At 30.1% G+C, this 16,652-nt stretch overlaps 1 protein-coding gene across 1 annotated transcript; it reads right to left on the bottom strand.

Annotated features, from left to right (window-relative positions):
• Nucleotides 1-933: 933 nt before the first annotated feature.
• On the bottom strand, nt 934-1,685 carry LOC142334255 (eukaryotic translation initiation factor 5A-like). The gene is made up of 2 exons (XM_075382131.1): nt 1,510-1,685; nt 934-1,420 (listed from the first exon to the last, which is right to left on the bottom strand). Exons 1-2 carry the CDS (start codon nt 1,651-1,653, stop codon nt 1,352-1,354), a joined length of 213 nt encoding a protein of 70 aa, XP_075238246.1. The 5' UTR covers nt 1,654-1,685; the 3' UTR covers nt 934-1,351.
• Between the last annotated feature and the right edge of the window lie 14,967 nt (nt 1,686-16,652).

Here is a 16,652-nt window from a genome sequence, read left to right as displayed (position 1 = left end):
TGGTTCCTCACTCATCATACAGCCCTGATGATTTAGCATCATGCAACTTCTGACTGTTTCCCAGGTGAAGAAGGATTTTAAACGACAAAAATTTGAGACAAAGCCATGGAGGCAAAATGCAAGATGCTGTGAAAGATGTCCTGGATTCTGTAATTGAAAAGTGTATCTAGCGTTGGAAGCAGTGCGTTGCACTTAGCAATAATGTTTTGAAAAGGAAAACCTAAATGAAGATTCAGAAGTTTTTTTTAACTACAGTTGTTGTTAATTACTTTTTGGACCCCCTTGCATTAAAAGCTCTTATGCACAAATCTTTTTACATAGATAGAAGTATGGTCTGGTGAAATTCATTTAACTAATGTACATTAATAGAATTATTAATTCTATTAATAATTATAAAAGAAAATAATAACAAAAATTAGTAACAAATTGAACTTCTCTGTAAATGGAAGAAATCAAATCTTTTTTTATATGTTTCAAGTGAATTTATTTGCCAGTTTTCTCCTCTTTCTTGATTTATTATTTACATAAATTACTGTTTTGAAATAAACAGAATAAAATTATAAAACAGGACACTTTTTTAATGGTAACTGCTATACTTTTAGACATAAGAAAACCCATTATGATCGGTTTTTTAAGAGATATTGTTATCAGCCAACGTGTTTATGCTTTCTTTGCTGCCTTTGATGAATTTACATAGCAGTTATTTTAAATAACTTCTCCAGCCTATGTTAAAGAACACAATCTCATAAAATTTAGTGAATCAGATTTCCAGAAGCAACCACAACATGAAAATGCAAGCATTGACAGATTCATAAGAGTAGTTTATATACAGTCTTATGACTGATTCTTAATAAACAATTATTTAGTTTTATAATTATCACTAAATAAAAAACACTCTCTTTAAATAAGTTTTTTTATTTTTACAGCAACAAAAGATGTCCAATAACAGTTAATGAATGATAATGAATTTTGTAGCACGTGAAAAATGTCATGCCTGATTAGAACTTGAAACCAGAACCTCCAGATAAAAAGTAGAAATACTCTCACTCAGATTTAGAGAAATAAAATATTATTAACACAAAATACTATTTAATATAGCATTTAGTTACAATTTTTGACCTTCAAATTCCTATAATTGAAGAAAAATAATATTTTCTTGCTTTTGGTTTGTTCAATTACAATGGCGAAGATACAAAGGGTAAACCCTTATCTTTCTATTAAAAATCTATATTTTATTATTAGTAATTTTTATAATGAATTTTTTCCCAATTTTGTACAGTGTAATAATAGTACATGTATTTAATCATCCTATTTTACAGATAAACTGTCCAAGTGAAGGGCTGCATGAAGTTCATGAAATGTTGTCAACAGCATATTTATTCCAATTTAGATTTGACTTCAACTTTTCACTCTGGTAGTCCTTCAAAACAAAAATGACCAAACAAATAAAAAAACAACCACTATCAACTGTAATTCACTATAGCCAAGCCAATATAAATATATACTAACCTGATAATCTTCACGTTTTACAAATGGAACATCCATGTTATGAGTAGAGGAGCATATATCTTCATATTTTTTTCCTGAGAATATATCCAATCCAACCAAATGTACTTTAGCGTGGCCGTGTTTACCTGTCTTAGAAGTGGACATTTCCACTATCTTACATGGGCGAGACTGCAAAATAATAATTAAAACCAAAATTTAATCTATGAACCTATGCTCCTAAATCCTCTAGCCAAGAGTTGTCCTGACCAAGACTATTAGTCAGATCATGGTATTGGTAAATTAACTGCAAATATTTATAAGCTATTGCACCAATTATTCAATATTAAATTCTTTAATGTAAAAAAGAACAAAAGAATTAAGTAATGGCCTCCTAATGTGCCTTTTAGATTTGTATATTAACTAATTATAGCATTAGGAAGTCAAAACATACTTTAAGTAGATAGACCATACATAATTGCCCTAAATATTTCTCAAGTTTTATTTCCATTTATATGTTACCACGAAAGACCAAACTTAGAGAATTGCAATATTCTGGGGTGATGTAGACATACCAAATTCATCTATGAAAGACCGAAATATTTGCTTTATTATTAAACATTCAGATCTTTGTCTGTATATGTCGATTAACACAGATAAGCTCTAGTAGTTGTAAAATGGTTTATTAGAAATTAAAAATCACCCAACACCAACCTCTAAGGTAAATAGATCACGAAAAACCCTTGTACAAAAAAAGTAGTATTAAATTTAAACCAAACATAACCTACACTTGCTAACCTTGTTTAATTAATATGTTAAATATACAAATTATAGATTTTATTCTAAAACATTAGAGGCAATTTATCAAAATTCACTGCATTCAGCATGGACTGATGGTGAAAGTTGACAGAAATATTGAACAAAGGGGAAATCATCTGACCATTTATTTGTATTGTTATCGTTCATCAATGCAGTTAACATATTCTGTATATCCATTTCAATTTATAAAATGTTGAAAATTTGATTAATTGCCTCAAATGTTGGAGAACAATACATATAATTTGTATATTTAATGTTAATTAGATGAGGTTAGCGAAATCCACAGAGTTGATCTAGTGGTGAATGCGTGTTCCCAAATCAGCGGATTTGGAAGTAGAGTTCCAGTGTTCAAATCCTAGTAAAGGCAGTTACTTTTATGTGGATTTGAATACTAGATCATGGATACCGGTGTTCTTTGGTGGTTGGGTTTCAATTAACCACACATCTCAGGAACGGTCTAACTGAGACTGTACAAGACTATGCTTCATTTACACTAATACATATCATCATCTCATTCATCCTCTGACGTAATACCTGAATGGTAATTCCTGGAGGCTAAACAGGAAAAAAAAGAAAAAAGATGAGGTTAGCAAAGCGAATGTAGGTTATGTTTGGCTTAATTTAACTTCCTTTTTTTTATGAGAATTTCTCGTAATCTATTTTACCTTAGAGATTAGTACTGGGTGATTTTTTTTAATTTCTAGCTAGCTTCAACTCCCACCAAAGCTTATCTGAGTTTGCCAACAAATACTGGCAAAGGTCCGAATAAGAAAATATTTTAGTCTTTCACAGACGTATTTGGTTTGTGTCGACATTCACCAGAGAATATCACCATTTGCGAGATATCAGTCTCTCACAGTAACATATACACTGTTAAGAAAATTGTGCGTTATATTGCTATATACAATTTGGGAACAAAGTGGCAGAACGTTTAGTCTTCATGCTGCAACAATAATATTCTAGCCTTTATTCAAACTGACAATAATAATTTTTATGTTTACTATACACACCATTCTTTAAACTGCTTCCTGGTCATGCAATTAGTTGATTTCTGATTTAGTTGATAATCTGATTTAGATTAACAAACTGTCATGTCTTCTCTGCTCCAATTCATTGTTATATGAAATTTTAAACCAAAAGAAAAAAGATTTTAATTACCATAAATCAAACATTAGTACAACACCCAACCTCGAACGTGATGTAAATAGCTATTGAGCTATACTAAAACTACTTTTATATGTCTGACTTTGTCCACATCACATTCTGCTGTTTCCATTAGATGTAATGTGCCTGTTACCTATTGGTAAGATTTTTTGTAGCTGAGTTTTGTCTGGAATTTGTCCCCAACATATTTTTTTTTTATTTCAATGCACAGTCCGACATTGTAGAATTTTGTGGCCAACAGATTGGCCAAAAAATAACGTATGGAAACAAGCGTCAACAGAAAACTAACAATTACTTTAAATCATTGCTGACAAAAAGCTGCCAAATCAAAACAGTCTGAAATAACATAAAAGCAGATAAATATTTAATGCAAAAGTCAAAAAAATTCATCGTCATCAGTGTTCTTTCAGCTCTTTTATTATAACTTTGGTTACAATCCAGGAAAGTTCAGCAGTATTGCTAATATACTAATACCAACTGTACATCGATGCATCTAATTGGTGTAATCACTAAAAGGTGTGATAACTGAGCTGTTAAGTGGTTTCAGTATTTTCTACTGATTTATCAATATCATCATAAGATTATCTCCCCTGAGGTCGGTCCCATGCACCATGTTAATTTCATCCCCTTCTATTTCCCGTTAAGCTATGAACTTGAAACTTCCCATTTAGATTGTCCTAATTTTTATGCTTGTTATTTACTATTTTTTTTATATATATCTTCTAATACTGTTCTAATTAAGTAATCTTCCTTCTCTCAAGATATGTCTCAAAGTTAATTTTGTAAAAATTTGTAATTTTTGTAAGTTGTCCATTTAACTTTCAATATACACTTACTTTACATTTGCAATATTTAGTCTTCTAAAGAAAATTAAGGACATGATTCCCAGATACCACACTTTTTTTTAGGATAGCCTCATATAAAGCCTGTATCCTAAAAATGTTTAAGAAAAGTCTCTATTTCCCCTAAAATTATTTAGTTCCAAAGTTGAGATTTTATGTTTTTATAATTTAGATTAACAATTAGTTTTCATAAATCAATTCAGATTTATGTGGTTTTTGTTTTAACATAATACCTTCAAAAACAAAGATATAATTAAATTTCTACAAAACTTCAAAAAAAAGTGAGAAATTGCGCAATATGGCTATACAAAATGACCAAAAAAAACATTACAGATAAAATAATCCCAGTTTCAACTCTAAATGTAATAAGACTGAAAACTTTATCAGCAACTACCTTTGGATGATCCAAACTGGACAGACCCCTATTCTGTTAATGAATTCTAATTTTGAAATCATCTGTAGCATATCCTATGCTTTATCTCCTAAAATCATGTTCCCTGTGAACCATACACAATTTATTTTACTTTCTCTTACATTAATTCCTTAATTCTCTTCCACAGAATTTTTTATCATGTTTCAACATACATGTAAACAATACTGGAAACAGCAGAATCAGGCAGTCAGTTTGTGCATACTCTACATTCGCAAAGTTTTCTAAGAATATTTCTGAGGCTATTTCCATTGAATTTGTTTGCCATTTGACACAACTGACAAGAGCAAGTGATCAATTTCACAATAGAATGATATACTTTAGCAGGGTTGTTGAAGGGAGGGGTATCTATAAAACCAGAATGGTAGCTTCCAACTAACTTGACCCCATTTCTGAGTAAACTACATCTAAAGATTTCTTGTAGTCACAGCAGCAGTAGTAACCACATGGCAAGTTTGCCAATCTCGTAATCAAGAGACGTTGGGCTTGAGTCTCACATTGTTTTTTTATTTTAATTTTTCAAACATCTGACAATGGAAATGAAATTTTTTACAGAATGTCTTCCACCAAAGAATACTGAAGAAAACCATTATGCTGCAATTTGCATTGACAATGGAAGAGTACAATTTTTCACAACTAATGTACTATCATTAAATTAAATACTTTAGTTACAACATTATTTTGAGAAAGGTATACCTGTTACATTTTCAGACTTTTTGTTTGGATTTAAACAAAAATGAATTTTAAATATTACTACGTTTTAGTTAATTTTAATTGTATGAATTTGCTCTTAGTTTTATTTGTTACTGCCAAATGAGCTTTTTGACCTCCAATTTTTAGGTTTTACTATTTTCTCTGCAACTACTAAGATGCAGTTCTAGGAACAAATTTTTCCATCATTTTCTTATATAAAATTGCATATACAGTCTGTTAAATAACAGCTTTTTTTTAAAAAAAAAACTTTTATTGAATATTACAATATTATAAAACTAATCTTCGAAGGATTTGCCTTCCTTCTGTATCAACTTTTCCGAACTTCCACCTTCCACATTGAGAAGCCTCTGGAATACACTTTCAAAGCGTCCCCAAATTTTCTTTTATGGACACTTATTGTCTCAAGTTGGTCCTTTTTAACAGCCTTTCATTTTAATTTGAAAATGGTTTAGTTGGGTGAGGGATGACACTGAGCAAATTTCTGGCACACTGTCATGGTGAAGGGGCCATAAGATACCAAGCTAAAGTTTGGGAATCTTCCTCATATTTTCAGACATTTGATTACTTGAAGTAGAGGCAGTTAGCTGCTTGCCCTGAAGATAGAAAACTCAAAGTAAATAACACCTTTGATGTCAAACAAAACTGTCACAATCACCTTTGTGATTAAACAACTTTCATATGCCATGCCATTTTTTGATTTCTGTGGCATTTTAATTTAGGTGGAGCACCTATTATGTTGTGAAGCAAGGTGTGTTCAAACATATCAGATGCACGTTTGAAAATAATGCTCTCACAGTGATTATTATGCAAGGAAACCAAATAACAAGGAGCACGTACACAAGTTGGAATCTGTAAATTACTCATGTTTATGCACTATACGTGCATGTTCATTCCCATTGCTATCAACATAGCTAAATAATTTTAACTATCTTGTGGTTCAGGTAGGGGGGGGATTAGAAGAAATATTTGTTTTATATTTTTTTTACTTTTTGGGGGTCGTGGGGCTGAAAAGGTTGACAATCACTGTTCTAGAACAAAGTCAGGAAAGTCATGCAATTCTTTGCCAGCTTTTTTGCTTATTGAAGAAAGTTGGTGTAGATGTGTATTCCATGTATGTTTCTTCAAATTCCAAGAATAAGAAGGAAATGGTGTTTTTTTTTTTTATATTTTAGGTGATTCTAAATTGCACAACAATCATTCAGGAGAGTTGATTCTATAACCAAAAGTAAGAAAACAAGTATATTTAAATGTACATTAGAAAACAGTTTGATAGTTGTGAGCTTCAGCTTGTGAAATTTTTAGCCTTGCTTTCTGCTCCTTTTGTGAAATTAAACCACACTAAATTTTTTCAGGTATAAATCGAGGGGTAAATTTGGTGCTTTGTTAGAAACAACTTTAATTAGAATAAAACACAAACTGGATTTGGAAAACAATATGATTTTAAATAGAACAATTTTCATCAATGTTACTACTTAAGTGAAAACAAATAGAAACCTTATGAATAACAAAAAAATGAATGAAAAATAGATTTAAAAAAATAAAAATCCCATAGTTTTTGGTTTTTTCTAAAAATGATTAAATATCTAAATGGTAAAGCTGCAAACATTTCTTCAAAGCAGTTGATCAATGTGTAGTGAAGCTCAGCGAATCCATGCTAGCCGGGCACATCTAATAGCATCATTATTCCAAGTTAGTAGCTTCAAGCTTCCATTATACGATGTCTCAATTCTTCTTGTGTGTCAATACGAGTGGAATAAATTGATGATTTCATGCAACCCCAAAGGTGAAAGTCTCCTGGCTTGGGAGTCGGGAGATCGAGATTGCCATTTTACTGGTCCGTTTCAACCAATCCATTGCTAACTAAAAGTTTTATTTAAATGATTCATCACATCACAACAGTGGTGAGCAGGTTCGCTATCATTGAAAAACCACATCTGCTATCTATCTGCAAGTGGCATATCTTGCAGGATTTCCATCAGATTTGTTTGCAAAGAAAAATCAAGTGCTGCTCTCCAGAGCTTTGGCAGTAAGAAAAAAAGCCCTTTGAGATTATCACCAAGAAGTTCACACCACATATTAAATGAAAAATTACATTAAAAGTGCTCTGGAAATGACTTTTAGCAGTCTCATGGGAATTTTGTTCTGCCAAAGTGTGTATCTTGATAATTTGCAATACCATTTTTTGTATAGCAGGATTTATCAGTAATTAGATTATTTAGGAAATCGGGATGTTCACATTTTCTAATTAACCATTGACAGAATTTCATTTATTGTATCACGGTCAGGTGGTAATAACTCTTGTACACATGTCGCATGGAATGGGTACAGTTGTTGCTCCCATAACGTTTGATAGCAGTAGATTGCGAAACATGAAAGCAATATTGTCATATTGCTTTCATGTTTCACCAGAAGGTTGTCCCTTTTGGTGCTTGTTTGTGTTTGCTGTGACTGCCAATTAACCGTGCACAACATCCTTGTAGACTGCTTGTTATGTTGTATTGCATGAGAAATTTAAAATTGGGGCTGACATTAAAATATTTTAGGAAATGATATGACTATGTTATCCAAAGTCTTAATATTTCTCAAGGCCATGCATCAGTATTCAAATATTTTATTATTATTCTGTCTTTTATCCACTTTTGTTGTTTTTAGTTAATTTTCAATATTGTTTTTTATTGTTTATTTTGCTTTTAGAATACGGAATAGGCATTTTCTAATATGCCTATTCCATAATTTATATAAATTTTCTCAGAATTAAATTTTAACAATTAAATTTAATAAAGTTAACTAGACATTTTTATTTATAATTAATTTATTCCAAACCTAAAAAAGTGTGTCTGCCGACAAAACCTTTTCATACTTTATCCCACTTTTCTTAATACCCAAGTGAGATTGAAGTCCAAGACCATTTGTATTTAATTTCTTGGTTCAAAACCCTTAGGAAGCACCAAATTTATTTCTCGATTTGTACCTCAAGAATTTTAGCACAATTTAATTTCACAGAGGGAGAAAACAGCCAGACTAAATGCAAGCTGAAAAATGCACTAACAAATTGTTTCCCGACTTAAGTTTATATGAATTTTTTTCATATTTTTGGCTATCAAAACGTCTTCCAACAGAGGTTGCTGTGCAATTTGGAAACACTGTATATGAGTATATAAAATCCAAAAATAAATAAACTCATGTACTTTTTTGTTTTACCTGTATAATTTTACTTTTTTTTTGTTATAGTTTAAATGGAAGTTTTTGTTTTTTTTTTACATTTTCTTGTTTTCTATCTATTGAGAATTCATTCTCAGCTGCTCTGAGTAACTGATGGTCTGTGTTGAGTAAAGAAATGAATAGATAAAGTTTCATTTTTAGAATATATATTACTCATAACAAATTTACAATTTCTCATTTAGTCTTTTCCACACTCAAGTTCATCAGTATTAGACATTCGCTTGTACACTAAGCACAGTGGTTACATACTGTTTTAATAATTTAAGTAATTTGTTTGGAGTGTGTTTCTACATTAAGATAATTTAACTTTTTAATTAACTTTCATATCTTACTTCAACTTCACTTTCTCTAACTTTCAACCTTATTTCATTTATCTCTGTATTAAAAGTTAAATATAATTGTAAAAGTAGTTTTATTTTGTAATTTTTTGGACAATAAAAATTATGTAAAGTATAAATTAAAAGTTTGAGGAGTACATAAAAGAAGTTGCCACTTAAAATGGAACTGTTTACACATATAAATGAATTTAAAAACTTGAAAAAACCTTTGGGATTGAGTTAAACAAAAGAAAATATTTTAATTCTTGACTTAATTTATTGTTCCAGTTATGCACCACTTATGACAAACTATTTTTCTCTAAACTGAAAATATTTCCTTATGGGTATCCTTTGCAGGAAATCCATTTTAGGACAAAAAGCCACTACAGCATGCTGCTGTTAAAACATTACATGACCATAGTTACCATTTCTAATCTTAGCATATATCTACTTTACTACCTTGCTGCAGCTGATTAAATGTCAATCTGGATTGTGGTTCCATCTAATGATGACACATTTAGAAACTGCTATTGTTGGTACATTTTGCATGTATTTTTTGCTGTTCCATTTCATATTTTTTACTATTTCCTCACTTCTTTCACAGTAATACCTTTGCAAAATTATCATGAATGAACAATCTTTTTTTTTACCAAGTGATGCATACTGTTAAAATTCAGCATTTATAACATCTGTAATATTATATCAGTAAATTGAACATAGTATTGTTTAAACTCCAGTGAATCTGCATTCTTTAATTTTCATTTATTTTATTGTGCCTTTCTTAAAGATAAACATTCTCTTTTGCAATATTAAATTTATCATTAGCTAAATTGTCTTGTCAAATGTTAAGAAAAATTATGCATACTTGATGAAATCAAATAATGGAACAATCAGTATTATTTTGTATAGGCAATAAAACTAAAATCAAAATTCATAACAATATCCCTAACTTCTGTTGATATATTGAAATATTTGTGAGCAAACTAGACAAAAATTGGACAACATTGGGACTTTGTGTCAGTTAATGAACTCCATTAGTTTGTTGCAGACTAAATTTAAAACAGAGACTCGTTTAAAAGAAATTATTTTGTTGAGCCTAGAGTCTCTGATAAACAAAATTGTTTTTCAGTGCTGAAAGTGCTCAAAAAGTAAATTCTCCACTTATGCCTGGGAAAAGTTGTCTCTTTAACCCAGTACCTGTCGGAGAAACATTTTTATTTTTTAAATTATTTTTAATATGTAAGAAAGAATTATGATTTTCTTTAATATTCTGATTTTATTCTCAATTGTGGGAATTGTAAGTTAATAGCACTTTGTGTTTACTTTCACCAAAGAGGTGATTTGTGGTTGAGAGTAAGCCAAATGTTTCTAGCAGTTTAGGTATAAGTAAAAGAAGTAATTTCATAGCTGTTAAAGTAGTTTTAAAATATGTATATCATTTTACTTAGCAGTAGTTTCATTATTGATGATGAGTTTTTCAGTTTGGTACAATGTTAAGTTTCTTTAAAATAATGCCTGGTAGAAGAGCAGTGATACTAATAGATGTTTCCCTCTGGACTGTTATATTAATTTTTCATGATAATGAAACCGAATATTTCATGCACAAGACAAACAAAATGTTTTCTTGTGTCTGCTACACTTACATTTGAAGCAGATTTTTTTTTCTTGGGCTAGGTTTGTAAATTATTTTGAAGAATAAATTTCAAGTTCTACGTTAAAATTCATATCAATCTTATAAGAGGCATTGTTGCTCAAGAAGTACCATTTAATTTAGAATTTTTTTTTTAATTTTACTTTTTTTTATTTTAAGCATTATTGTACATATGATACAGATTTATGCTAGAATAAGCTTACCAATAATTTCAAGTTCAAAAAACCAATCTATATCTTAAAATACATTATCTATGAAGAATTGTGTTACAAACCACCAACTAGAAAAGTCTTATGTCTTCAGTCATTTGACTGGTTTGATGGAGTTCTCCAAGATTCCCTATCTAGTGCTAGTTGTTTCATTTTGGTATACCCCTACATCCTACATCCCTAACAATTTGCTCTACATATTTCAATCATTGCCTGCCTGCACAATTTTTTCCTTCTACCTGACTCTCTAAAATTAAAGCGACTATTCCAGGATGCCTTAATATGTGGCCTATAAGTCTGTCTCTTCTTTTAACTATATTTTTCCAAATGCTTCTTTCTTCATTGATTTGCGGAAACACCTCCTCATTTGTCACTTTATCCACCAATCTGATTTTTAACATTCTCTTATAGCAACACATTTCAAAAGCTTCTAATCTATTCTTCTCAGGTACTCTGATCATCCAAGTTTCACTTCCATATAAAGCAACGCTACAAACATATACTTTGAAACATCTTTTCCTGACATTTAAATTAATTTTTGATATAAATTATATTTATGACTGAAATCTCGTTTCATCAGTGCTATTCAGCATTTTAATTGCTCCTGCTTTGTCCATCTTTAGTAATTCTACTTCCCATATAACAAAATTCTTCTACCTCCATAATCTTCCTATTTTACATATATTATCTTCCTATTTTCACATTCAGTGGTCCATCTTCATCATTTCTACTACATTTCATTACTTTTGTTTTGTTCTAGTTTATTTTCATGCTGTATTTCTTCTGTGGGACTTCATCCATGCCGTCCATTGTTTCTTCTAAATCTATTTTACTCTTGGCTAGAATTACTGTATCATCAGCAAATCGTAGCATCTTTATCTTTTCACCTTGTACTGTTACTCCGGATCTAAATTATTCTTTAACATCATTAACTGCTAGTTCTATGTAAAGATTAAAAAGTAACGGCGATAGGGAACATCCTTGTCAGACTCTCTTTCCTATTACGGCTTCTTTCTTCTGTTCTTCAATTATTACTTTTGCTGTTTGGTTCCTGTAAATGTTAGCAATCATTCTTCTATCTGTATTTGAACCCAAATTTTTTTAAAATGCTGAACATTTTATTCCAGTCTACATTATTGAATGCCTTTTATAGATCTACAAATGCCAAGTATGTTGGTTTGTTTTCCTTTAATCTTCCTTCTACTATTAATCTGAGGCCTAAAATTGCTTCTCTTGTCCCTATACTTTTTCTGAAATCAAATTGGTCTTCTCCTAACACATCTTCCACTCTCATCTCAATTCTTCTGTACAGAATTCTAGTTAGGTTTTTTGCATGGCTAGTTAAGCTAATTGTTCTGTATTCTTCACATTTATCTGCTCCTGCTTGTGTGGTATCATGACTATAACACTCTTTTTGAAGTCTGACGGAACTTTCCCTTTTTCATAAATATTACACACCAGTTTGTATGTGTCAATCGCTTCCTCGCCTACACTGCGCAGTAATTATACAGGTATTCCATCTATTTCAGGAGCCTTTCTGCTATTCAAATCTTTTAATGCTCTCTTAAATGCAGATATCAGTATTGTTTTTCCCCTTTCATCCTCTTCGACTGCCTCTTCCTCGGAAGTTAGAATTAAATTCTAACTTCCAAGAAGACATGAAAAATAATGTATTTTTGCAAAATGTCTCCGATTTTTTTTTTTTTTCAATTGAACTAATTATAACAATTACAGAAAACAAATGGTTAATTGTAAAACTCAATTCTTTCTATCAATTGGTTATAACTGTGACAAACTTTTCTTTGGCAACTCATATTGTAACAATTAAACTATAAGCAGCGTAAACATAATCAGTAATATTTTGTACATTTACAAATTTGAAATGGTTATTTTTGCAAAAATTAACAATCCATTAGTATTTCGTTTCTAAACTTTAAAATACGAGTAAATGGATACATAATTATTCACAATTTCACATCAGTATGTTTAAATGCATTTCTGCTGTATTATAAAAAATAAATTTCCTTAAAACCACGCTGCAGATGTTTAATAAAGAATATATTTTTATTGCAAAGCTGCAAATTTTTGAATGATGATTAACAATTACAGCAGTCCCATCTGTTAAATTGTATTGTAATAGACTGTACTTTGTTAGAAGATAAAATGTGTGCCTTACAAGGATTTAAACCCATTGAGCCTAGAGTCTCTGACTGACTTATTGTTTTCCAGTGCTGAAAGTGCTCATAAATTAATATTCTTCACTTATGCCTGGAGCTGAGTTTTCTTTGCTTCAGTACCTGTTGAAGAAACAATGTTTTATCAACTATGAATTAATCACACTATTTTATCAGACTATGAAATTTTAATATTTACTAAATTTAGCTCAATTTAAATATTTTTTGGGAACAACATTTTATTGTAATAATAAAAAGGAAATTGTGAATATTCATTAAAAGTGAATATTCAAAGAATATCCCATATTAATTAAATTGTGTCATAATATGACCGATTGATAAATCACTTAATCATTTAATACACTGAAAGTCGGTTGAAAATTGTGGCAATGAATTGAGCCATTGCAAAATTACATTCTGTTGTCATGGCAAAGGCCATCAGTTTAAGCTAGTTGCTGTGGCATGACCCTCTATGTTGTTTTTAGTTGAGAAAGAGTATGTGTTATCTGGTGATGCTCCAGTATACCCTTTAATAACTTTTTTGTTTGTGTGTTTTATAGACTAAAACATTCTTTACTGTTCCTTATGCAGTATTGAATGTACAAATTTAAACTAGCATACAGAATTGCTGCATCATAGGTAATGATTAGATTAAAACACATTTTAATTTTTAAGTTAGTATCTGAATTTATGTAATTTTAAAAATTATTTTTTATTCCCAATTCATTTAGGAGCCGAGCCTCCTATTATTTTTGTTTCATTTGATACATATAAGTCCATTGCCTAATATGTTGGAACATTTTGTGTGTATGCATATATATATATATATATAAGAACATGTTATGAGTGATTTATAACACTGGTCAACATAAAGTTTGGAACTGATGGAAAGGAAGTAGATATTCTATATAGTATTATTTGTGCTGAATCTGAACATGTATTCCAAAATAATCCATCGCATAACATTCTTAAGTTACAACCCCTTAAATTTATTTATTCCATAATTTGTGGAACAAATAAGTTATTATGTCTATGTTTTCTTATTCATGCTGTAGACCTATATTTGATACATAACAGTTAAATGGTGTCATTTCATGTCAAGCCAGACATGTCAATGAGTCGAGTAATGAGTAATTCAATGTGATAAAATTTTCTTCAGTATGAGTTCAGTTCTTGATATGACTTGCTGTGTTCTTTAGTTGTGGTAGTGGTTTTATTGTACATATATTATAAAGATTGTTTCATAAGTGATACCATAAATTTAGTAAAAGATTTTTATGACAGAAAAACTTGATGTATTCTACATCAAGATTTGTTAAGTTGTGTGTGTGTGTTTCACTGTTTTATTGCACCTTATGGTGAAACAATTTTATAAAGTACTTTAAGTAATTAAATAAGTATTTATAAAATAAAAGTTAATTATTTTTATAATTAAGTATTTACAGAAGTACTTAATTATTTCGGTTTTACTTTCATTTACATAAACATTTTGAATTTTACAATGAATAAAAATTCCCCAAATATTTTTTGTTATATTTGCAGAGAATTCACCACGTAAAGTCAACAAAAACCAGCATCGAATCTGCTGAAAACTGCTTACAAACATTATTTTGACTGTCCCTTGGGAGACTAAGAAAAATCCTGGGCTGCACATGTAACATGCATCAAGTGCTACATTAAACTAATCCAGTGGTTAAAAGGAAAAAAAGAACATTTGCCTTTTGGCGTACCTATGATTTGGCACGAGAGCCTACTAACCGTTATGATGACTGCTATTTTTGTTTAACAAATGTTACTGGTTTCAATTCAAACAATAAAAGCAGTAGTATTGCATACCAAATGTTCGTTCAGCTTTGAGACCAGTAATTCATGGTGCTGATTTACCGATTCTGATCACTCAAACTTCTTGGAAAGAAACTTCTGATTCCCCAGAAGGCTCAACCAATGAATCCTCAACTTGAATAGATATTAATTATATTCCAGAAGAATCCAATACTGATCCTCACCTCATCACGAACAGAACTGAGCAACCTAATTCATGACTTGTGTTTGTCGAAAGAACATGTCGAACTCCTAGGTTCACATCTTAAAAAATGGAATTTATTAAATAAGGATACTTCAATTTCAGTATATAGAAATAGAAATGAAAATTTACTGAAATACTTTAGATAAATTGTTTAATTTGTATCTCTGTATTTTAAAAAGTCAACTAAAAATCTGAGGATGATGAAGAAAAAATGATTTCATTTTAAGATTCAGCATAAAAAATAAATTCTAATTCACTATCTACTTTTATCTAGTGCCAATTTTTTTTTTTTTTACCTGTAATCAGTTCAGTCGAGTAAATTTTTGCTTACCAAAAAGCTGCTGAAGTTAAATTGATGAAAATTTGTTCATACATTTTTATTTTCTTCTTTTGAGGTAAGTGTACACTGTGGAAGGATTTTTTGAAATTATGAATTTAAAGGATTAAAATGTAGTAACAAATAAATTTACAATTTTTTTTAATTTCTCTGAACAAATGAAGATCTCAACTTGATTTTTTGAAATTTTGCCTTTAAAGGAATTAAGAAAAGTAAAATAATTCTGAATAATGATAGCAAATTTAGCCCCATTTCTGGTTATTCTAAGTGAGATATTCATTCGATTTTTGCTTACTAATACTTTTCAGATAAATATTTAAAAAAAAAAAAACATTTTTGAGTTATAGATATTTATCATAATAATTCTCATTAAAGGTGTATGGAAATTAATGTTTTTAATAAAAGTAAAACATGGGAAGTACAGAAGAAATTTATTTCATTAATATTACACAAATGTAGTAACAACATATGTATTACTGTAATAACACTGTTAATAGTAAGACGTAATGCTGCACATTGCTGTTGTTAAAAGTTGCTTTTTAGCAGATCGACAAGCTTTCTGTTCAGCTGCAAGAAGTCTGTGTCTGACATGTGTAAATCTGTTCAACTAGCTGCTAATTCTGTAAGTCCACAGCAGATTATTTTGAATCAAGTTTACTTTTTCTCGCTAATAACTGATCCTGTTTGGAGTAGTTTTCTTTTATAGTCTCATTGTCTTTCCTTTGAGGTGAAAAGGAATGTCACTTTAACATTTATATTTAAAAATAGCATTCAATGTCCCTAGCCTTACCTAGTTTTACCTGCTAAAGGTGGATAATTTGATATTTCTACTGGGATTTTGCTTAGTGTCTTAGATCAGGGATCTACATCCAAAGAATTGTAATAGCGTAAGATTTTGTAATCCACAATTTTTTTTAAAGATAAAACAGTAGTCATGGAAGCCATCCATTAATTATGCGAAGAGAAAAGAAGTAATTGAAAGATGGCTTCCAGAAATGTTGTGCTATTTCTAAAAGATAAGTTCTTTTTCCTTTTCAAAAATAGGCTATGGTGAATAGACAAAGACATACTGCAGACAACTTCAAAAATCAATTTACCTTAATCATGTCCTAAATTGCAGTTTACCAGGAAAATGTCAGGATATATTTTATGTAGAACATTCTTTTTTATCTTATTTGTTTAAATTAAAATGAATACTAGAATAACCATTATTAGATAGATTTCATAAGATGGCTAGCTATTGTAATGGGTACCATGATTTA

This window comes from Lycorma delicatula, chromosome 1 (assembly GCF_047948215.1).
Source record: "Lycorma delicatula isolate Av1 chromosome 1, ASM4794821v1, whole genome shotgun sequence".
NCBI classification, from domain to species: Eukaryota; Metazoa; Arthropoda; class Insecta; order Hemiptera; family Fulgoridae; genus Lycorma; species Lycorma delicatula.
The sequence above is the reverse complement of the archived record's forward strand: the minus strand, read 5'-3'. Positions and strand labels throughout refer to the sequence as shown.